We start from the raw sequence: 21103 nt of genomic DNA on the forward strand, positions 1-21103 counted from the left end.
CCTTCACCTGCCATCTCCCAGTATATCCCAGTTCCTCACTCTCGGGGCGGCTGAGCAGGGAGAGGGCAGCAGCTGAGCTGTCTCCGGGGGGGCAGAAAACATATGAATCGCAAAATTGGAGGGCCTGAGAGTGCAGTTCTTCTAATTTTCGTGAAGAAGCAGTTGTTCTGAGTGATGGTCACACGCACCATCCCTTCTTCTCTCCCGGCCCTGCAGACACCCACAGCAAGGAGGATGCTGTGCCAGCTGCTTGTTATTCGAGGAGTAATTACTCATTGCTTGGGTTAAAAACCAGGATGGGTTTGTGTCTGTGAGAACGGCGTCTGCAGAACCTTCTGATGGGAATGTAAAATGCATTTAAAAGGTGCCTTTTGCCCTGACTTTGAAGTCTGTTCTTCTATTTAGGGCTGTCTCAGTGAGGTTTAAAGCATCTGACCAGCACAGCAAGTGTAATAAAGTTTTCTTTGGGGTCTGTTAAGGAGGTTTTCCTGGTTCCTGAGGATGGAAGGGCCTGGCAGACGCTGTCTCCGAGTGTTTTCTGGCTGCACTCCAAGTACGGATCCACTGGATTTGTGTTTACTGATGCGTTTTCTGGGGCAGCAAGGCAATGTCTGTTTGGACGGAGCTTTTTTTTTGCAGTCAGAGGGAATTTTATTTTGCAGTTTCAGGGAGCACACAGCCCCTCATGATTCACTTCCATGAGTTTTAGCATCCTGAAGATCAATTATGCAAACCAGGAGCCATCAGCTGAGTCAGGGTCGCTGGCAGGGTATCCTGGATTAGCCCAGGGACCAGATATTTGCCTGATTGGCTTTTCTTCTCCTGCCAGCCCGTGACTCGCTCCGTCACCAGCAAATGTGAGCTGGTTGCAAATGCCCAGCAACAGAAACAGCTTTTCCAGGGAGATGCGCTTGGGGCTGCGGGGGTGCGAGGCTCCGCAGGAGCTTCTCCATCCTCTGCCCAAACCTCCTCCCTGCGAAAGGAGGGTGTGCTGCGTGTGACTCCCCGCCGTGGCTGTCACCCCAGTGCAGGGTTGCAGCAGTGGAGGGGACAGACAGGTTTCCCGAGGCCGAGCTTTGCATCGCCTGTGCTGCAGCTCTCAGCCAGTTTTCCAAACCAGTTTGGTCCTCAGGCAAACACTGCTTTTTTTTTCCTTTGAAAGTCCTGGCTGGGCTGCGTCTCCCCAGAAAACTGCTAAGTGAGAGCTGCGGGGTCCTGTGCTGCCCCCCCCCAGATAGGTGCTGAGCACCCCAGCACCCTGTTCTGCCTTATCCCAGGAGTCTGAGCAATCCCCACGATCACAACATGGGAGAGGAGGTGCAGGTGAGGTGACGCTGGGTGTTTTCCTCTCGTGCCCATGCCGAGGTCCTGGCTCTGGGTGCTCGGTGGGTGTAGCTTTCAGGATGCCTCGGTAGGTAAGGAGCTTCCCCATGGCCTGACAGCAAAGAAAAGATTAAACAGTAAAAGGATTTAGGGGAAGGGATTGCAGTAATAGTGATTAAGTCATGGATCAGGATTTGTGATTAAAAACTCTGACAGCAGCATGGTCAGCCTGGGACGTGGGCACAGGCAGGATTTGTGCAGACAGGGGCACAGGCAGCGTGTGGCCAGGGTCCGGTGGGCAGGATGGAATCTGTGGCAGGCGCCGTGCTGAGCAGAGCAGCTCCCAGAGCCTGTGCCCAGCTCCTGGCGGGCTCACTGCTTCTTGGGGGTCTACTGCTGTGCCCCCTTCCCTCCCACCCCATCACCATGCAGCGTTTTTGCTCTCCCGATGCTTTGGCTCCTCGCATTTATGCATTGCAGCAACACTTTATGAGCATCACCTGCATGTGAGTGCACTGTCTGGAGCTCTTGGCTTACAGGATAACCTCCTGACGGCTGCGTGGCTCGGGCAGTAGCAGAGCGGTGCCCTGGCATGGGCACGGATCGGCCGTACCGCGTGGCAGCCCCGCACTGGGTGTCTGTTGGGGCTGCTGAGGCTGCAGGGAGCGCGGGCTGGGGAGAGCAGAAGGTCTGTCCAACCCAATTCTGCACCTCAGGGTGCGGTGCCTGGGTCCTGGGGAGCTGTTTGCATTAGGCACCTTCCCTCTGCCTGGCGTACACCAGCCCTGGCACCGGCCACCCGTGGACGCTGGACCCCCAGATCTCCCTGCATCCTGTTCCACGCTTCTTCACTAAGCATGGCATCCTATTCCTGTTCTCCCAAGGACCTGCTTAATCACATTTCGTGGTGTTTTCTCGTGTTGTGCTTCCCTGAATTCCTCTCGGTGGTTTTCACCCTCCACCCAGGTGAACAGTGACTGCTGCCACTGCCGCTCGAGTGTTTCTGCGCCGGCAGCAGCCGCTCTGCGGTTGGTCCTGGCTGGTGCCTGGTCCTCGGGAGCCTCGTTGGGCTTTGCACAGCACCTCTGGCGCTGCCACCACCTTGGCTGGGAGAGGGAAGGCCTGACTGGAGTCATTGGAGGGTCTGCTCGTGTGGTGCAGACAGCGGCTCCCCCCCGGGATGCAAATCACCTTCATTTTTCCCCACTGTGTCCAAATTTACCTCTAGTCCTTGAAGCCAGGGCTGCGCCGTTGTCCTGGCAAGTGGGGAAGCTGAGCTTCGGGCCGGTGGCTCCCCCATAAAATCTGAGCCTGGAGCAGCTGTGGGGAGGGGAGAGGAATCCCTCTGGAATGGGGCGCACTGCAGGCAGGGGTTTAACTGGCTCCTTTTATCTTTTCAGAGCCTGGTGGCCATGGTGACCTGTTGGTAGGGGAAGCCGGCCGGGACAGCTCGCCTGGGAAGCACCCCGAAAATGAGGCTCAGCCGGACATCGGAGCCTCTGGAGCCAATTCGGATACTAAAGGGGACATCATCCCCGAAGACTCATCCCTGACGCAGCCTCCAGCTGCCCTGGGAAGCGGGGCTGGCGCTGGCGACGCCGCCGTGCCCGCTGCAGAGCCAGCCCCGGTGCCTGATGCGGGCAGAGCTGCCCCGGAGCAGGTCATGTCGAGGGAGGACACGGCGGATGCTGGGATAGGGCTGCTGGAAACGAAGGCTGATGCTGCACCCTGGGAGCGCTCACCCAGCCGGGACCAGCTCGGGAAAGGGAAACCACCTCCGCTGGGGAGGGAAACAGAAGGAACCACAGAAGAGATCCTGGTGCCCAAAGCATCCTACGGGTTCGACCCTGAGCACTATAATGAGAGTGTAAACCCCTTTGTGTCAGGGGGCTGCCGGCTGCAGAGCTCCCCGCCAGCATCCCCACGCCGTGTCCTGCATCCCGGCAGCAGCCCCGATGAGCTGCAGGGGGACCCCGCAGAGCCCAGAGCACAGGTTCCGAAACCCGAGGTCGATTTTACGGAGCGGGGAGAGAGCACGGAGGCCAGGAGAGCTGCGCCCAGGAAGGGCAGCAGGATCCCGGCTAGCAAGCTGACCCCGAAGCGGCAGCGGGAGTCCCCCAAGAAGACAGGTCAGGATGCAGAGAGGGGTCCCTTGGAGCCGCCCCGGGGCTCCCCACGGCTGGGTCGTGCGCTCTGGGACAGCCCAGGGCTCAACGCCTTCAGTGGCAATTCGGCGCTGCAAAACTCGCCAACGCTCCCGAAGGGCTCTTACCAGTTCGACCCTGACAACTTGGACTCCGTGGATCCCTTTAAGCCCACCAAGACCCTCGCCAGCACCGCTGGCAACTCCTGCCCCACCGCTGATAACAGCCTGAATGAAATCCTCGAGTCTCAGACGCTGGAGGTGCAGGAGGATCTCGTGAAAGGCAGAGACTCCCCGAAGAAGCCCAAGTCACGCTTGATAACGTGAGTGCCCTTGTGTGCGGAGCAGGCATTCAGCTCGGGGCTGGCAGCTCCCGCGTTTCTCACGCGCCGGCAGGGCGGTGGTGGTGCTGGTGGTAACGGTGCTCCTGCCCCTGTGCCTTCCGAGCAATTCTGATGTGCACCTCGGGCTCTGTTGCTGCTCTGTGTTTATCTGCCCGTGGTCCTGGCGGAGAGGCAGCTCCTGTCTCCGTGCCAGCACCCTGGCTGCTCAGGAGTGATGGGAAGAGAGGGACGGGTGTCCCGGAGCAGTGCCAGCACCTCAGGTCCCAGACAGGGCAGGGAAGGCTGGACCAGGACCCGCTTTGCAGGATCTCCTCGTTGGGAATGCCCTCGGGGCGCTGCTGGTGGGGTCGAGGCACAGGGCTGTGGAGCCAGAGCAGAGCTGTGATGGAGACTTGAGCCCACCATGTGCACAGGAGGACTCGTGAGTTGTCTGGAGCTTGTGAGGGCAAGTCTGGTTCTCGGATGCTGCTGGGACAGCAGCTACTGAATTTCCTCTTTTTAGAAGAGGGAAGAAAATAGAGGTTCAACAGGCAGGGTTATTGCTTTGATCACAGCGGCGGTGGGGAACTGCTTGTCCCTTGCTGAACCATTTCGGTGGGTTTTAGTTCCTGAACCGGGCTATTTAAAACTCCCTATGTAAATGGTGACATTCCCCGGCGCCTCGCAGGAATGCGTGCAACATTGCTCTCCTCTGGGAGCAGGCTTAATGGCTAAACCTTGCTATTTTCCTGCTCTGTCACCTGTTGTATCACAAACATCCTCAGAGCCGTGTCTGGGCACGCTGCAGCCTCAGCCGGAGGTTCGGGAGCTGCTGCTGAGCTGGGCTTGACTCTCCCTGCCCTCCCTCCCCAGGGTCTCTGGATGGGCAGAGGGGTTTTTGTACAAGGGAGCAATTGCCCAGCCAGTTTTGTGTTCTTACACTATAATTTGTGCTTGCACTTCACACAGGTAATTGGAACCCATTGCTGGGTTAAGCTGGAAATCAGCTTAAAAGGGGATATTTTAGGATCTCAAGAGTTTGTGGCTGATTCAGCAGTGGAACTGAAACAAGGCACCACTCTGCTAAGGGATTCTCCGTTGGGGAAACCAGGGAGAGTGGTTTTTTACAGAGAGAGCAGATAAAGCCCAGCAGGCAAAACCAAGGGTGCGTTGGATGCTTTTTCCTTAGAAATACCTTGCGGAGTGTGTAACCACGGGCGAGCAGGAGCTGGTGACGAGGGGAAGCAGTGGGGAATTTTCAGGCTCCCTCTCCATCACCTTGGAGCAGCACGGGCTGCTCTGGGCGTTCACCTCCCCCGGCAGCGGGATTTGTGGTTGAATCTCATGCTGCTGCCACGAATCGCAAGTGCAGAATCAGAGCATCCTTTATCTGTGTGTTCTTTCCCGAGAGACAGAGCCGGGCAACCTGCTGTGCTTCTCCAGATGAGAGTTAATATCCAGGTCTTTTCACACGCTCTTCTTCTCTCCATCTGTCTCTCTCCCTGTCCATGCTTTGGTGCATCAGGACTACTGAGCAAGTGAAATTTCTCTGTTTTCTGTTGTAAGTACTCTCTCCTGTATTTATTTCTTCCTTTCCTTTGCTGATTTTGTGTTCTCTCTCCGGGTGTGTGCTGGCCCCGCTCATCTCCGTGGCATGCAGGCTCCTTCTTGCCCTCTGACTTGTGCTCTCCGCTGTCTGGTTTGTGTCCCCATCCCCGGGGCAGCTCAGCCTGGCAAGTGCCCGGGAGCGAAGGCGGAGAGGAGAGCTGCACGGAGGCGTGCGCCTGCGCTCGCTCTCGCAGCATGCCGGCTCGCAATGCCTTCTGATGGTGTATGAGGATTCAAAACCAGCTATGGGAAGGGGAGCAGGTTTCTGCGGTGCAGGTCCCTGCGAAGGTTTTAGTCCTGAAAATGAGGATGTTTTTTACCCCTTCCCATGCAAAAGCAATGGGCAGGCAGCTGCTGCGGAGGGGCAGCGTGGAAAGCATCAGCTGGGAGGCGAGGGAGTCAGGGGGTATCTCCTCTGGCTCAGGGATGTGTCAGCCTCAGGGAAACTTTGCCCTCACAGCTCCAAGCAGGGCTCTCTTTAGACCTTTGGTGGCTGCCAGAGCTGATTTGCCCGGGGCTCCTTGAAGCATCTCTGCTGTGCCCACAGCCGGGGCAGTGCAGCTGGTCTGCAAGATCCTGAGTGGGTTAGAGAGCTCGACTCGAGCCTGGGCTGGCGCAGCGGGGCCAAGCTGTACCCCAGCATGAGCAGCGGTGGGACACCAGTGAAATATCGAGTGCCCCGTGTTGTGCCCCCTCGGGGCTCACTGTTACCCTGCGCTTCCACCCCGCAGGGAGGGCACACAGGAGGGAGCAGCCTTACCCCTATTTAGCCTCCTCGATGTCTCCTGCAGCCTGTCAGTTCCCCCTGGTCCTTCTGGGCTCATCTGGGCTTTGCTGTTGTGCCAAGGGAGTCAGAGGAAGGAGCCTGCTGGGCTTAGTTCCCGATCGTATGTCATCCATCCCAATGCCCTTCTTGATGCTCAGTGCCGCCTGCCGTATGCATGGGCGGAATTAGAGCTGGGCTCGAGCGCTGACAGCTGTGTCGCGGCCGAGAACTGCTCTGCCTTTCCACAGCACAATGTTGAACAGCAGATGCCCGTCTCGGTGTGGGACCTGCAGCGTGGCGGGTCTGCCCGCGCCTCTGCTGCCCACGTTTGGGTTTATCCCGCTGCAAACACTGCGAGCCCGCGTGTCCCAGCGTCGCGGCAGCGCTGGGGCTGTCTGCCTTGGCTGCCTTCTTCCCGTTTCCCCGTCCCCTTGGGCTGCAGAGCTGTTGCTTTGGTGTTGGGGGCAATCAAACCTGCCAGATGGTGCCCTAGGAGGTGGTGTGGAGCAGAGGGGTGGATGAGGGCACAGCGAGCTGCGGTTTAGCTGCTCACATTAAGGCGTGATGGAGAAAACCAGTCAGGAGCGATTTTTCAGTCTGACCCAGGTGTGCGTTGTAGCGTGCGGATAGGATTCCCGTGTGCCAGCCACGGTGTTCGCTGTGCTCGGCTGGCACGCGTGTGTGATGGGACAGGGTGGCTGGGGTGGGAGTGGCTCTTTAGACCTTGGTACAGCTCGTTGCAAACCTGCTCAAGACCCCGCCTGTGTCCCTGTGGTGGGCAGCGCCGAGTCTGGAGGTGGACATCCCTCACCACGTATCCCTAGTGGGCTCCCACCCTCCAGCTTAGGGAATATCTCTCTTCTGGGGAGCTGGGGCATGGCAGCGAGACGGGGAAGATGGCAAAACGTGGTGTGAGAGGGTGATGAGGTGCGGGAGGAGAGCTGATGCTCTCCTTTGTGTGCCAGGAGCAAGTGCTGGGATGCATCATCCCATTGCTGACTCTCTCCATCCCCGTGGGCTTTGGTGATGTGGATTTAGCACCGCTGGGGCTGAACCACAGCTGCCCGTCTGCTGCCTTGAGCTGCCTCGAGGTGCTGATGCCCAGTGTGCCAGGACACGGTCGTGCCCGCAGTCCTGCGTGGCCAAACTCCTGGATGCTGCATTTCGAGGGACAGAGGACAAAATCCCAGGGAGAGCTGCCTCTCTGGAGGGCATCCAGCCTTGACCACCTGCAAGAGCAACCTAAGCTGAACCTTCTCCCCTCTTCAAGGCCCTTCTCCTCAGGACAGCGTTTGCATCCGGCGGAGGGCACGTTTGAGGCGCAGCGGACTGCGCTGGTGCTCAGCTGCAAGCCCAGCAGAGCTCTCTAACGGGAGACACGGGGATGGTGTGGAAATGTCCCAGACAAACCTCCAGTTGCAAGCACAGTGCATGGGACGGCCTGGAAATGGTTTCATCCTGCAGAAAACCAAGGGGCGCTGAGACCTCAGGATGCCATCATGCTGGAGAAGGAAATCTTTCTTTGCAATCTCCTTGACAATCGCCTCTCTCTGTCAGCACCTCGGGGTCCTTTCTCTGATCCTTACCTTCAAACGGGAATAAACGCATCAAAGACAAACCCAAAATTGCTTTGTAGTCGTGTGTTTTCTTCGCTTCTTCCTTCTGTCCATTCCAGAACTTGCTCTGCCTCGATATTTCACTGGTGAGTGGGGTTGCTGGCACGCAGGGTGCAACGCTGGCGCTGGGGCTGCCTCCCCTTGCTTGGGCTGTCTCGCATGCGCCCTTGCCTGCTCCCCACGCAGCCCGCGCCTCAGCCGCCTGCTTCTCTCTCCCCTGCAGGAGCGGCTGCAAGGTGAAGCAATACGAGACACAGGCCCTGGTCCTGGATGCTTGCGCTCAGGTAGGTGAGATTTGACCGTGGGAGCTGCTGGCTGGATGCAGGATGCTCGGGCAGCCCAGACAGCGGCACGGGAAAAGCTGGGCTGGCTGAGGTTTGGGCTGGCGTGTGCCTGCAGTGCCTGGCCGAAGGGCTGGCTCCCTGCAAGCAGGAGCTCTCGGCCCCGTGAGCGGTTTCTGGTGGGAAGGGTGGGAGGAGAGCTGTGCTTCGTGCCTCCCATGCTTTCCACAGGCTGTCCAGGCAGCCTGGTTACCTGATCCCTGTGGATTAGCTCAGTCCTGCTTAACCGCATGCCTTAATCCCGCAGGATGAAGGACCGTTGATCTCAGAAATCCCAGCTATTGCCAGTCGGGATGGACACGCCACCGACGAGGAGAAGCTGGCCTCCACCACCTCTGTGCAGAAACCTCCTGGGCTGGAGAAGAAAGGCGAACCAGAAGATGACCTGGAGTACTTTGAGTGCTCGAATGCTCCTGTGCCGGCGGCGAAGCATGCTGTGGAGGCAGGTAAGGAGCATCCCCGCTGCCGTGTGTGCTGTGCATGCACCCAGGCAAGCTCTGCAGCCTCTGGTGATGCAGCGGTGCTGTTGAGGCAATGCAGCTCCATCAGGTTTATTTACATTGACAGGACTAAAGGCTGCCGCGAGCTCTAATGAAACCCCCATTTGCTTATCTGCACTATTTCCATTATGGAAAAATCGTGGTACGGGCTGCCTTTAGACTCTCTCGGTGCAGAGCGCTCTGCACACTGAGGCTCCCTGCCCTGCAGCCATGCTGCGAGTGCCCTCCTGAATCCAGTTTTCCACCGGCGAGCTGAGATAATGACCGAGCTGAGATACTCTCAATGCACGCCCTGCCCTGCACGAAGCCTGTGCCGGGAGCAGAGCTGCCAGGACGCAGTGTCCCCGCACAAGGGCTGTGGTTGATGATCTCCACGTCGCTACAGCAGACTCCGCTGATGCTCCTGGCGGCGTTCGGCTGTCAGTCTCCTCTGTAATTAGCCTCTCTGACCAATCCATTAAGAAATAATTAAAAGCCAGCAAGATGACATTTAATCAATAGCAAACTTACAGGTGCAAGCAGGAGAAATGACCGCGCGGGAGGTCTGCAGCTCTGCCGTGTGCGGGCACCCATTAATCATTTCTCCCTGTGGAGCTGCAGGCTCTCGGGAGAGGAGAGCGAGCCTTTGGCTCCGAAGGGAGGAAAAGATTTGCTAGGAGGGAGGCTGGGAGGTTTTACTTCTGGCTGCTCGTCTCAGAGGGCCAGGCAGGGGTGTGCAGGGATGGTGCTGTGAGCTGTGGCAAGCAGCCACTGCCCAGGACACAGGGATAAAGGGAGGATTCACTAGGAAATCTGCAGTCCTAAGCATTCCCTTGCCTCCTTCCTTTCCTAGCTGGGCTCTAGCAACACGTTTATTCTCTGCCCCGTTAACACGTGAATGCCAGTCACGCCTGCAGTTGTTTGAGCGAGGTTCATAAATTATCTCCTGCGCTATGTGAGATGCAGGGTGTCCCGCAGACGGGAGGAGATGGCTTTTATCTCCTCTCTGCTGCTGTTAAGAATAGCAGGGGCTGTGGGGGAGCTCCTCGAAGGGCGCTGGGCCCAGTTGCTGTGGGCTGAGGCTTGTGCTATGCAGCCTGAGCAGCTGGGCTTCATCCAGGGCTGCATCCTGCCTGCGCCGGCCAGAACGGTGCAAACTGACCCGTGAAGGGAGTGTTGGTTTCCACTGCAGGGATGCATCCTGCATCCCTCCTGCAAAGACAGGAGCTGGGGCAGGGGTGCAGGATGCGTCCTCCCTGCAAGGACAGGAGCCAGGGCAGGGATGCAGCATGCATTCTTCCTTCAAGGGCAGGAGCTGGCAGGAAAGAAGCCTTTTGGGAGAGGAAGTTCAGGGGATGTAGAGACTCGGGGGGGTCCCCTTCTGCATCCCAGCAAACCTACGTGTTCCGCCAGTCTTGTATCCAGGTAGCTAAAAGGTTCTGTTTCCTTGTGTTTAGGCTTTGAAAAGGACATCTCCAAGCAGTTGGAAAAGGATGGGCCTGGCATCTTCCCCGTGAGTGCCTCTCGCTTCCTCGTGCTTCGCCTGAGGGTGGCCGTGCCGGGGCTGCCGTGCGGCTCAGCAGGGCAGAGGGGCTGCGGGGGGGCTCATTCCCTGCCCCACTGGGCAGAGGTGGGGAGGAACCTGCAGAAACCTGGCTGCTCATCCTAGAAGCGCTACCAAAACCTCTCTCAAATGAGGTTCCTTGGGAGCTAAAATTCCTGAGAAGCCCACGCAGGGACTTGTTAAAACCAGCAGCGCTATCCCGTCAGGCCAGGAGGAGCCTGGCAGAGGACGGCGGGGTGGGAGGGAGAGATGCTGGGAACGGAGCAGGGCTGGTGAGGAGCCAGGGCTGCAGCCGTGGGAGGGCAGCGAGAGCCAACCCTGCGTTTGGAAGCGGCTGAATGGCAGTGAAAGGGCAGAGGAGGTCATGGCAGAGGGCTGAGCTGCAGGACAGGGGCTGCCTCTCATGTGAAGGAGTCCAGGGCTGGCTCTGATGGATCCTTAAATGCTGCTTTCAGGCACGAAGGATTAGTGACAGCAGCCCTGGCACCCCAGCAGGGGCATGGGGGCACCCCAGATGTGCCCTACAGAGCCATCAGAGGGGCCCGAGACCTCTCCATTTCAGGGGGACCCCGTGCCAGCTTAGCCACCCCTGGCCAAAGCTGCTCGAGGTGCAAGCAGATGACAGCGCGATTAGCAACATCAGCACAACGAGCTCCCCTGAGACAGATTTAACTGTGCTAAGCCCCGCAAGGACACTGGGCAAAGTGAACCTTTTGTTTGGCGCTGGGGAGAGCGTTGGCTGGCTCTGCTCCCGCAGACGCGCCGGGGTCATCCCAGACCCACAGCGTGGGAGGATTTGCCGTGGGGAAAGCGGTGGCGCTCGCAGGCGTTCAGGTGCGCGCCTGCTTTTTGGAGGCACTGCGGGTGGCTGCTGCCAATGCCAAACGGGGATGAACCACGCTGGTGTTGGGCTGTCCCGACCCAAAGCTGCCCCGGGGATGGCTCTGGCCGCTGGCCATCACTTGCCCACTGCTGCGGGAGCTGTGAAGGGCTCGGTGGTGCTTGGACCCGGGCTGCAAAGCGCAGGGAGGTGGGGAGAGAGAAATGCTGTAGCGCTCTCGTTTCCAAAACACGGCAAAAGCAGGCTGCCTCCTCCAAAGCTCTTCTCTATTTATGGCCTGGCAGCCGGTTCCCTAGGAGATGGCTGCGCAGGGCTGTCACTGCAGCTGGGATGATAAAAGGAGAAACAGGCGGTGGGGTGAGCCTGGATTTGAAGAACTGCTTCTTTGGAAGCCTTGCAGACTGCACGACTCGTGAGGGAAGGGATGGGGCTGGCATCCAGGCACTGGGCTGAGCTCCCAGTGCCCCCAGTTTGGTCCCTGTAGGTGCAGCACTGGTGGGAAGGAACTGGGCTCTGGGGGGAGAAAGCAGTGAGCAATGGAAGTGCCATCATCTCGTCTCTCGTAAGAGCACTTGTAATGGAAACAGGAGGGTGCTGGGAGCCCTGTGTGAGCGTCTCTGATTGCGGAGCTCTTCGGGCAGTTGGGCACTGTGGGATGAGCGGGGCTGTCCCTCGGGGAGGGGAGAGGGAGCAGCCTTGGGGCTGGCGCGGGGAGGTGAAGCCTGTGCCCCCCCAGCAGCTCCCTGGGCAGTCAGGGCAGCGAGGGCAGCCCGGCAGTGTCCCCACAGCAGCATCTCCGCTTGGAGCCTTGCAGAGCCCGGTCTGGCTCCGTCAGCGAAGGTCCCTCAGGCTGGAGGTGGTTTAGAACCAACCCTGGGGAAAGCGAAGGGGTGTGAGGTGTGAGCACATCGCTGCTGCTCCTTCTCAGATGAGGCCCTGCTCTGTCTCCCTTTGGGATGTCAAGCCCTGGGGCAACTGTGGGTGTCCCACAGTGCAGCCCCCGATCCTGGGAAGGGGCTTAGCAGAAAGTGCACTCAAAGCAACGTCTGGCTGAGCAGGGAGGGAGGTTCAGTGCCTGAGCAGAGGCTGATAAAATGGAGAGAAAACCCAAATGGGAGAGGCAGAGTGAAAAGAAAACCCACACAGCATCCCAACTGGGTGATTCCCCCAGGACAATCCTGGGCTGTGCTCCTTGGATAAGTCCCCCGTGGCCATCACCAGCGGGAGCAGGAGCGAGAGTCCCCTGGACGGTATCTGCCTCAGTGAATCCGAGAAGACGGCTGTGCTTACGCTCATCAGGGAGGAGGTAAGGGCTGGGGACCCCCTCCTCCCCAGGCTGCCCCTCACCAGACCCGATCCCGACCGGAGCTGCCGGGGATGCAGGGGCAGCGCTGCCCACCCTGCATGGATCTGGTCCCCTGCACATCGCAGGGAACCCCCCCAGAGCGCATCCCGAGGGTCCCGTGTCTGCTTCAACCTAGATAATCACAAAGGAGATCGAAGCGAATGAGTGGAAGAGGAAATACGAAGAGAGCCGCCAGGAAGTCTTAGAGATGAGGTAAAAGCCTCCTCCTGGGGCATTTGCCTGCCTGCTGCCCTGCACAACGCGATGCTGCGCTCTGCGTGTTCCCCGTTGAGTCCCAGAGTGGGTTGGCGGGGCCGTGACGGGGTGATGCGTCTCAGCGCCGTCAGGGTGGGCTGCGTTAGGGGCGATGCGCTCTTTGTGCTGGGCTGTGTTGAGCTGCCAGCTCCTTTGTGCAGGATTACAATCCCATTAGCTGCGCTGGCTCCAGCGGATGGAGGGAGGTCGCGGCGCAGGGGAGCGAGGATGGGCTGCCTTGATGGTGTCGGGTGGCCCTGGAGCAGTTTGGTGGCAGCAGAGCTGTAGGAACCTGTCTACAGAAACTTGCTGCCTCTCACCTGCTTTTTTCCTCCTAGGAAAATCGTGGCTGAGTACGAGAAGACCATCGCCCAGATGATCGGTGAGGGGCCCTCACCTGGCTGGGGGCATGGGATGGGGACCCAGCCGCCCCGCCTGTCCCTGCTCCCTCACCATGTCCCCGCTGTTTGTTCTCCATCGCAGAGGATGAGCAGAGGACAAACATGACGTCTCAGAAGAACCTGCAGCAGCTCACGATGGAGAAGGACCAGGCTCTGGCAGACCTCAACTCCGTGGAGAGATCCCTGTCGGATCTCTTCAGGAGATATGAAAACCTGAAGGGTGTCCTAGAAGGCTTCAAGAAGGTCCTTACCTTGGTTTTCCCTTTCTCCCTGCAGTGCTGGTCCCTGGCCCGGGCAGCATTGCCTCTGCTTTACCCCATGCTGCGTCATGGCTCTCCTATCCCACGGAGCGTGGCTCCAAATCCCCAGCTTGCAGCACTGCTCACTCGCTCCCCTCTGCTTTCTGATAAACCAGCGGAGTCTTTCAGGTGCCAAAGGAAGGCAGCGAGGGGCGCCGGCCTCTGCAGGGACCCAGCTCTTCTCCACACCCCTACCCAGCGCTCCTGCTGAGCTGCCAGCGATGGAGCATCGTGCCCTGGGCAGAGCAGGGCAAAGTGCCGCGAGAAACCTTCATTTCTCCATTTTTCCATGCCGCAGAGCTGGATAAGGGGCTCCAGCATAAGGGAGAACTGATGCTATTTAAAGCCTTTCCATTTACACTCAGGAGATACCACCCCCTCAGAGCAGCTTCCCTGTCCTCAGGCCCAATGCAGACGGATGTGTTTTTTCTTCCCCAGAATGAAGAAGCTCTGAAGAAGTGCGCTCAAGATTATTTAGCTCGGGTCAAGCAAGAAGAGCAGCGGTATCAGGCCCTGAAAGTCCATGCAGAAGAAAAATTAGACAAGTAAGGTCATGCATGAGATCGCTGGGTGCGCTGAGGAGCTTTCTGGGTGCTCAAAGCCCTTATAGGGCAGTGTCTGCTGTGGCTTTCCTGAAGTTGGAAGGCAGGAGCTCATTGATGTGAAAAGCTGTCTTTGTGCTCAAGTGACTTAAAATGACTGTAAGAAAGCCGGCACAAATCCCTGAGTGGAGTCTGAGCTCTGCCGTTAAACCATAAATTTGGTTTAATGGAGAAACTGAGTTTCACGGTTTATTTGCAGTCACTTAATGGGTTTCCACGTTTCCGAGGGCTCATGTTTGTGGTGTGTGAAGGGGCTGCACGGCCGCAGAGGTAGCTCACCGACCCATGGTAGCCCCGAGTGAGGTGGGTGAGGAACCAGTTTAGCTTCACTCTGACAAAGGAGAGTTTCCATACAGGAGTTTGGAGAAGGTGAATTTAACCCCCTTTTGTGCAGGTTTTCCATATGGGAAAACCACTTCCGATGCATGCAGGCAAGCAGGAGCCAGGCTCTGCCAGGGCTGCGTGGCTGAATGTTGTGCTGTGGTGCTCCTGCCTGCACCCAAAGACGTGACTGGTGTCTTCTTCTCTCCAAACTCCACCACAGAGCCAACGAGGAGATCGCCCAGGTGCGCACTAAGGCCAAGGCGGAGAGCGCAGCGCTGCACGCCGGGCTGCGCAAGGAGCAGATGAAGGTGGAGTCCCTGGAGAGAGCCCTCCAGCAGAAGGTAACGCGCCCACCCTGCCTCCTCACTGCGACCCGCGCCAGCTTTGCTCTGCATTGCCAGGGCTCCCTTTTGCTTCCCTGAGCATCCCGTGTACAACTGTTTCCTCTTGCAAGGAAGGAGCTGCGAGCTCTGCCCAGGAATGCTCACCTCCAGGGATGGGGCACCACCACTGCTCTGGGCATCCTGTTCCAGCGCCTCCCCACCCTCACAGCACAACATTTCTGCCTAAGATCTCATCTCAATCTCCCCTCTTTCAGCTGAAAACCACTTCCCTCATCCTATATCTGCCCTCCCTGATCCAGAGCCCCTCCTCAGCTCTCCTGCAGCTCCTTTCAGCCCCGAAAGCTGCTCTAAGGTCTCCCCGGAGCATTCTCTTCTCCAGGCTGAACAACCCCAACTCTCTCAGCCTGGCCTCGTACAGGAGGTGCTCCAGCCCTCGGATCATCTCCGTGGCCTCCTCTGCACCTGTTCCAACAAATCCATACCCTTCCTGTGCTGCATGGGCAGAGCTTGCTCCCCTGTGCCCACGAGCAGACGAGGGCTGCGTGGAGCGTGGTGGGCTGCAGCGCGGCAGCCGCTGCTCTCTGTGCAGCACTGGGAGCGTTTGGGGATGAGGAGGGCTGAGCCCTGCAGTCCCCGCGGCACCTGCGTGCTGCGTGGAGGAGCTTTCGCGGGGGTGAGCTTAGGAGCCGGCTGTCCCTTGCCGTGCTGGCTGGGTGACAGATGGGCCGGCGCGTTATCCCCCATCTGTGCCACCGCAGGGGGTCCTCAAGGTCTGCTTCTCTTCCAGAACCAGGAGATTGAGGAGCTAACCAAGATCTGTGACGAGCTGATAGCGAAGCTGGGAAAGACGGACTGAGCCTCGCCGCCCCTCGCCCAGCGCTCTGCACTTGGCCGCTTTTCTCGTAACGTCGAGCACCTTGCCTTATTCCCAGGAAACCCTCTCGGCAGGGAAGCACACGTGCCCAGCCGCATCTCCGCTTGGCTGCCAGCCCCCGGCCCCATGCAGAGACGATCCCCACGCTGCTCCTGTCCCGTTTTCCCAAGGGCTTTGGGGCTGGGTTCCCCAGGATCTGACTGGGCGTGCGTGTCCCTCTGGGCATCAGCAGCGCCGTCCGGCTGCACGGATGCCACCTCTCAGCTGGGAGGTGACACCCCGGGCTCTGTCCCCCTCGGCCGAGACGGGTCTGGTCGTGTCCCTGTGTGCTCTCTCGCTGTCCTCACATGCTCAATCACAGCTTCTGCCCCGGGATGTGGGTGATGCACAGCAGAAGGGGACTTTGGCATGCGGGTGCTCTGCTGGGGAGGCAGCGAAGGGGCTGGGGGACCCCGGGCACCCCCCATAGGCAGTTTGGGGCCACCAGCGTGGATCCGTTGGCTGAAGCAGCCTCCCGGTCGATTGGTGGGGTTTGAGGAGGCGGTGGTATTCAGGGGCTGGTCCCGCTCTCGGGTACGTGGGTGAGACATGGCACAGTGCATCCTCGTCCCTGACTGCACCAGCCTCGGGGTGGGAAGCTGACGTCTCTGCATTTGTGCACTTTATTAGCATTTGTGAGCAGTTGGGCTCTCTGCACACTTCTTCCCATCAGCACAGTCCCGCTACACATCTCGTTTCCCCCCAGGAGCACAGATAGAGTCACTTTAGTGGTATAACTTCGGTCCCCTCAGAGGAGAGCTTGGTCAAGGGAGCACAGGAGGCTTCTGCACCGAGAGGTGTTTGAGAAACAGGGAAGGTGTTGGTTCTGGAGAGCCGGGACTTGTCCATCCATCCATCCATCCATCCCCGTGGCCGCCCCATGCACAGCCCTGGCACCTCCTGTGGCTTCATAACGTGGGGTTTCTGGTCAGCTTTAAAGCCCACACAGCCAAGCCCTTTGCTATTGTCTCCCCGTGCTGCGGCGAGGTTAGCTCCCCTCTTTGGATGCTGCAGGAGGAAGGAAGCAAACCCTGACCTGCCTTGTGGTTCTGCTGACTTAGGGCTCTTTTCCCAGCCGGTACAGAAAGGCAGGAGGGTGCAACATTGACCTGGGCCTTATGCTGCTGTCAAAAACGCCTTTGCAGCACTGAGTGTTAAGAGAAGCAAACGAAAGCCTTTACAGGCAAAGGCAGATACAGACAGCAGTAAAATACACTTTGAAATCTGTCTGGATGCAGCCCAAACTCTGAGTCCCCATGCGGGCGGGCTGCCTGCTCTGTGTCAGAGGAGTTTGCTTTCCAGCAGCGTTGCTGGGGTTGCCTTTGCCCTGTGCAGGTAACTGCGCAGCTCTGCGGTGATGCGCTGTGTTTGAATCCATGTGTGGGACCCATCCCACCCTGCACGAGGCAGATCGATGGGATCGGGCAGGAGTTGCAGCGGTGGAGAATTCTTTACTGTCACCTTGAGCACGTAGTCGTGAAGCATCACATAAGGGAAATATTCGCTCTTTAGGCTGTTTCCTACCCAGCCTATCTATAAGACCTTCGCAAACCTTTTTTGCTGCTGCCTTTTTGTAAAAGAATTGAGTTGTTTTCCTTCTGTTTTCTAATTCCCTGTGTTGAGTGTGCAGTGCCAACATCGGTTTAAGTCAGAGCCATACACTTGGTATCTATTTTATTAGTTATATTATGTATAGAGAGAATTTATTATACACTTAAGCAAAGATGCCGCCAGCCTGTCTGAGCACGCAGAGTCCAGCCCTGTTCCCTGTGCTCCCAGTTAGGCCAGTGGATGCGCTGGGAGCCGTGCGGTGGGGAAGCCAAGGGCTGACACCGCTCAGAGCTGTGCGCTTGTGGCTGTGTGCTGAATATTCACCCCTTTGCACAGCTGACAAAGGGAAACCCCCTTTGTTTCTTTTATTTTTTTCCCCTTTGTCCTCCCTGCGCATCCCTCTGTGGGCTGGTAGAGAAACCTCCGTCAGATGAGTTATAAAGACAGTTTTAGTGTGGGGAGTCACAATGCCAGCCCCATCCCGCAACGCGACTGCCCTCCTCTCGTCAGCAGTTGGGGTTTGAGGGGTGCAGCACTGCTCTCTCGTGTCCCCCCCTCGACGCGGCTTTCCTGCCTGGCTGCAAGTGGCCCTTCCCTGGCTGTGGTCACTTCGCCTCTGCCCGGGGTGGTGGCAGCAGGGAGGGATGTGCTGCCCCTTCAGACCTTCTATAGGGCTGTACAGGTGAATTAAAGCCCTTGAGACCCAGGGGTTTCTTAGGGAGTTGTGTTTCTCTCTTTGCGACTATTGGGAAGTCGAAGGGGGTTCAGAATTCAAAGAGCAGCTTTGCAGAAGCTCTCAGAGCTCCTAAGCAGTTGATTTGGGGCCAGTTTGTGGTTTGGGATGTGTCATACGTCGTTGCTGTCACGCTTGTAGCAGCGGTCGAGGTGCCAGCACGGGGCTGATGGAGCCAAAGCGTAGGAGTTCACAGCACGCTGCACGGCACTGGCTTGGCACAAAGTATGTGCCAGTGATGGTTTGCTTCCCACTCCGCCTGAAGGAATGCCGTTGCTGTGTTTGCTGTGCCCGGCTGGGGCCAGGTTTGCTCACCCTGGGGCAGCTCTGAGGAGCAGAGCACCAGGCTTGGGGCACCAGGGAGCCGTACTAAGCGTGTTTGAGCTCGGTCTCTCCTCAGGGGTGTCATTCTGGCTGCAGAGGTGGGAGATAATTGCAGAAGTTTTGGGTTCAGCACTTCCCCAGGGCTCCAGCCCGCGTACGGCACAGCCAATGCTGCCGTCTTTCCTCTTCAGCGGAGAGGAGCCAGCTGGGAGGCCGGGCTGGCTGCGGAGCGCAGCTCTCCTGGCAATAACCCACCCCGGCACTTCCTCCCCATCTCCGCTCGCTCTTGTCTCCTGGTCCCATTTTGCTGCCTCTCTCCCCCCAGCGCCGTCGCGTTCCCATGCCTGTCAGCATGCACTTCCAGTCCGGGCAAAGAAGATTCCTAAGGAATGATTTGTTAACTATAATATGGTTATAGTTACATATATATAAATATATATATAATGGTCATAGTCCCATACAATAGAAGGCATGCGTTTATAACAGTCGATGGGCAGGGCTGTTGGATCTCGCGTGCCGCTCTCTGGCGTGTGAAGCCAAGGGCATCCGAACACCGCCCTGTTCTTCCAGCCAAGCTGTGTCACCAGTGCAGGGAAACTCTGCAGCCACTGCTGCGTCGTCGGGATCCCAGCCTGGTTGTGTTCGTTGTCTCTTTCTTGCCGTGGAGTTTCAGTGTCCCTTTCCGACAGCGGCGGGTGCTGCCCACGAGCCGCCAGCGTTGCCGTTTGCCGGTGTGCGTTCGCCAGCAGATCCCTGTCCACAGTAAGTGCCAACTGGTGAATAACCTGACCGCGAACCACTTCCCCCGTGCCCCCGCCCCAGAGGTAGGAACTTTCTCTGCGTTGACTACTACCCCCGTGTCTGTAACTGCCGTCGCCATAGATTTTATATGTCTGATAATTTCCCTTTTATATGTCAGGTAAATATTTGTAAGAGTTACACTCACACAAATGAGATTATTATAAGGATTACTAATATATTTTTTTTCCATGTTTCATTGCCTGAATAAAAATTGTGTATATCACTCTTGAACGCTTGCTGGGTGTTCGTGGGGTTGGTGCGTGGTGTTCGGGGAAGCTGGCTTTGTCTTCCAGGAAGGGCTGTGTTCTCCACATTTCTATTAACGTGGTTGATGATGCAGTTGGTTTTAAATAAGTGTGGTTATCATCTGTTCCAGAAATCTGTGTTCATAGACTATGGGATTCAGACCTGAGCCAACCTGGATGCCCCATTGAGTCTTACCACACTGCAGTGATGCTCCCGACAGTGGGCTCGGCCAGGAGGAAGCAGCGAGGGGACATTGGGCAGTGGGAACTGGCGTAATCCTCACTCTGACCCTGATAACCTTTCCTAATCTTGGGCAAATCCTCCTGTAAGGATGGAGAGTGCGCCCTGCCCAGCTGAGGGCTGGGAAGTAGGCAAGCGCAGGGGCGTCTCTGCTTGGCTCCCAGTCCCCTATGGGTTTTCCATCATTCTCTTCCACTTCTCTTTTGGGTGGGGTGGAAAATTTGGAGGCTTTTCCCCCAGCTTGGCTGCTGCAAACAGCAAGAAAGGGGTTATTTATTGTCTGGATGGAGGAGATGTGCTTGCACAACCTCTTTGAAAGCCACTCCAAGGGACCACGTCTGGGATGGAGAGGGTTCCCAAAGCAGGCAGAGAGGGGGTGTGGAGCAGAGCCCAGCCCAGCAAGCCTGGGCAGGTCCAACCACCTCCACCAGCACTGGGCAGGACTGGCCCATGCCCTTGGGGAGCCGCGTCCCGTCCTCCTCTGCTAAGATGGCATTAGCCGGGGGCTGCAGTAAGTGTGTTATCCCCAGCCGGGTGATCCAATCACCCAAGCAGATTAGCTGTAAGACCTTAAGACAAAACAGAGGCTACGCGCCCCGTGCTGCGCACTGCTGAAAATGTCCACCCTGAAGACCCTCCTGGCCCTGGTCGTCGTCACATCCCTGGCTGGAGAAAGTAAGTGTCTCGTAGCTCCAGTCAGCGCTCGGTGGGATGAATTGCTGTAGCTGCTCTCCTGCTTGCTGGCTGGCTCCATCCCTCCCGCCTGCACCCACGCGCCCGTTGTGCCCCTGCCCAACACTCCCATCCCTGCAGAAAAATGGTATTTTGGGGTGGAAGGTGGCTTTCTCCTCCCAGGAGCACCCAGAGGAGCATCCTGCCCTGTGCAGGCATGCGGCGCTCAGCAGGAACCGCAGAGCCTCCCAGTCTCCATCTCTGATGGAGCTGAGAAGGTACCCGAGCCAAAGCAAGGCAGCTTCTCCTCACTAGAGTGGTGTTTCCCAGCTAAAATTTGGTTCCTGAAAGGCAGGGTCACAAAAATCCATGTGAAAGGTGGGAAGGTTGGTTGTGCTGCTCAGAGCAATGCTGTGAAATGTAGTCAGGATGGGACAGCTTCAGGGTCTTTGCACCAGGAGAAGATGACCCCAACTGTGTTTCCAGCCCAGGGTAGAGGGAAGGTTGTCCCGTGCTGCAAAGACCAGCGAAGAAGAAGCATGAGACAAGCAATTCCGCTCTGGAATTAGGGGTCAGCATGGGTTAACGGCAGGCGTTTGGCCCTGTGCAATTCCAGTTTTCTCCCAAGACATGGTTTTATCCTTTTCTGCTAGCTGGAGGTGGGAGCTCTGGTCTCTTGCAGGATCCACCTTGCTGGCCCTGCTTGCCACGAGAGGGCTCTGCTCGGCCAGCAAAGCAGTTCCCAGCGTTAGTCCCAACAATCCCCACCAAAACCAAGGGTTACAGCTTCAGCGGGGAGCAGAACCTCCAGGTTTGGGGGTATTTTTGGGGTGTGTGAGTGTGTGCTTTGCACGCAGGTATTTCAAACAGCGCAAAATGCTCATTAAACTGAGATTTGGCTCAAGAAGACAAACATTTAGGGTTTGGGCTTTCTTTTAATATCATTTCTACCTGTAAGAGGAATTACAGGAATCGTGGCTGGAGGAAGTTTTTGCAGAGCAAGGGCTCAGAAGAGCTCACCTGTCCAGTTTAACACTCATCTTGAGTCA

At 57.7% G+C, this 21103-nt stretch overlaps 1 protein-coding gene across 4 annotated transcripts in view; it reads left to right on the plus strand.

Annotated features, from left to right (window-relative positions):
- The window catches only part of TACC1 (transforming acidic coiled-coil containing protein 1), a 38731-nt gene that overhangs the window by 16178 nt on the left and 1450 nt on the right, over positions 1-21103 (plus strand). For 2 of the 4 annotated variants that reach the window (XM_054088825.1, XM_054088822.1), the window contains exons 3-14: positions 2724-3789; positions 5315-5350; positions 8003-8063; positions 8368-8566; positions 10057-10112; positions 12176-12310; positions 12486-12562; positions 12943-12986; positions 13088-13248; positions 13743-13849; positions 14451-14571; positions 15362-20057. In XM_054088825.1, the coding sequence (XP_053944800.1) occupies positions 2724-3789; positions 5315-5350; positions 8003-8063; positions 8368-8566; positions 10057-10112; positions 12176-12310; positions 12486-12562; positions 12943-12986; positions 13088-13248; positions 13743-13849; positions 14451-14571; positions 15362-15430 (2132 nt within the window). In that variant the 3' untranslated portion in view covers positions 15431-20057. The remainder of the gene's footprint in view (positions 1-2723; positions 3790-5314; positions 5351-8002; positions 8064-8367; positions 8567-10056; positions 10113-12175; positions 12311-12485; positions 12563-12942; positions 12987-13087; positions 13249-13742; positions 13850-14450; positions 14572-15361; positions 20058-21103) is intronic. The other 2 variants (XM_054088824.1, XM_054088826.1) reach the window with 2 other exon arrangements.

This window comes from Cuculus canorus, chromosome 26 (assembly GCF_017976375.1).
Source record: "Cuculus canorus isolate bCucCan1 chromosome 26, bCucCan1.pri, whole genome shotgun sequence".
NCBI classification, from domain to species: Eukaryota; Metazoa; Chordata; class Aves; order Cuculiformes; family Cuculidae; genus Cuculus; species Cuculus canorus.